The 1536-nt window shown below is 50.0% G+C and overlaps 1 protein-coding gene across 1 annotated transcript in view; it reads left to right on the top strand.

Annotated features, from left to right (window-relative positions):
- The first annotated feature begins 316 nt into the window (after positions 1-316).
- LOC135819890 (uncharacterized) overlaps positions 317-1536 on the top strand; it is a 15753-nt gene continuing 14533 nt past the window's right edge. The window contains exon 1 of the mRNA XM_065333194.1: positions 317-1536. This exon is cut by the window's right edge and continues 246 nt beyond it. Coding sequence (XP_065189266.1) covers positions 1035-1536 — 502 coding nt within the window. The 5' untranslated portion in view covers positions 317-1034.

The following is a 1536-nucleotide window of genomic DNA, read 5'->3' as shown; positions in this document are numbered from 1 at the left end:
GTAGAGCAGTTTTGGGAATCGAAAGAACAAAGGACGTGGAGGCGACATGGCGACAGAAACCTGTCGCCCTTGGGAAAGACGATCCAAAAGGCATCAATGCGTTCCTTGAAGCTTCCCCTGGACGAAAATCGCGGTTGTATGGTAAACCGTGTCGATGGGAGACGATAGGAGCCAAAATGGCCTGGATACCAACGTGAAAAATGCAATTCTCAGCTATTCTCTGGGGGCCGTCGCGTTCAAAAATTCAAAATGTTTCAAAAAAATGACGCCATTTTGAATGTCCGATTTTGTGATCTACGTAACAGCCGTGTACACCAACATTGAGACTGAGTAGATATCTACTATCGCCGGCATGCACGCCTCCTAACGTTAGAAGAGCGGCTGACCGTCCCTACGCCGACTTACACTAACCTAACTTTTAGTCATTGTCGCGCATTCCCCGGTTGTGTGTGTATTGTGCATGGAGGTAGCAGGAGGCATATCTCCCCGGCTCTGCTCTGGATTCCCAAGCTTGGGCGTGCATTGCGTATACAGCATTACCAATACATAGTAGAAGTAGTAGCTGAGTTTCGAGAGAAGCTTTCGGACTCCTGCAATTCTACTGACGACGGGCGCAAATCACCGCTGTGCAAGAAGAACGTCCGAGTCGATTTCGGAAAGATCATGAACTGTCGTTGGTGACGCCGAGCGAGCAGCATTTGGTGAATCTAGGTCTGGGCTCAGGACATGGGTGTGCCGCGGCGTATGGAGTACTGGATCTTGAATGAGCGTGACACTGGCAAACGTACCTGTTCCTCCCGCAGCAGGGTAGCCTCGACGGAGTTTGCGGTAACGAGTGCAAAGACGTGCGTGTGCAACATCTAAAACGTACGTTGATTCATTGCTGACCAGGTGATGGTGTGACTTTGCTGGTATCCGACGTCAGCCATCGCTCGCTGCATTCTCACTAATACTATAGTCGATTGGGAAAGACTCCTGGATTCGAAGGTTGCACTTTACAGTCCGCGATTAGAGGATTTGTCGCCATTCTCATCATGGCTCTCGCCAGTGACACCTCGATGAGAAGCGCCTATGTGCGGAGTAACCATTGCCATTGCCATTGGCGATTGGTGCTACTGGCTGGCTGCTTGACTTGCGCCACTCTCTTCTATAACAACTGCTGCGTGCAAGCAGAGCAAGGAGTGGTGATGCTTCCAACGTGCGACACTTGTGATCCAAATATGCCATGCGCAGGACCCGATCTCAGAACATGTCCTTGCTTTCCGGGTGAGCGACAAATACTTACATTCTACTATCACAGAGTGCAGGGCACCGGTGTGGTCAGATGCTACTTTTTTGGATGTTTTCCCAACAACTCCACAATGTCTTCCCGCTGCGACGAATTTTACGCAAAGTGCTGTGATATTGGTGGAGACAGCAACTGCTCCTCTTGGACTAAATCCATTTTGGCCAAAGAAAGTGAAGGATTGCGTCAATTGGACAATACGACCGCATCAGTAGTCACAGGACCTAATCGAACGTGCTGGAGACATACCG

This window comes from Sycon ciliatum, chromosome 1, assembly GCF_964019385.1.
Source record: "Sycon ciliatum chromosome 1, ocSycCili1.1, whole genome shotgun sequence".
Lineage (NCBI taxonomy): Eukaryota > Metazoa > Porifera > Calcarea > Leucosolenida > Sycettidae > Sycon > Sycon ciliatum.
The sequence above is the reverse complement of the archived record's forward strand: the minus strand, read 5'-3'. Positions and strand labels throughout refer to the sequence as shown.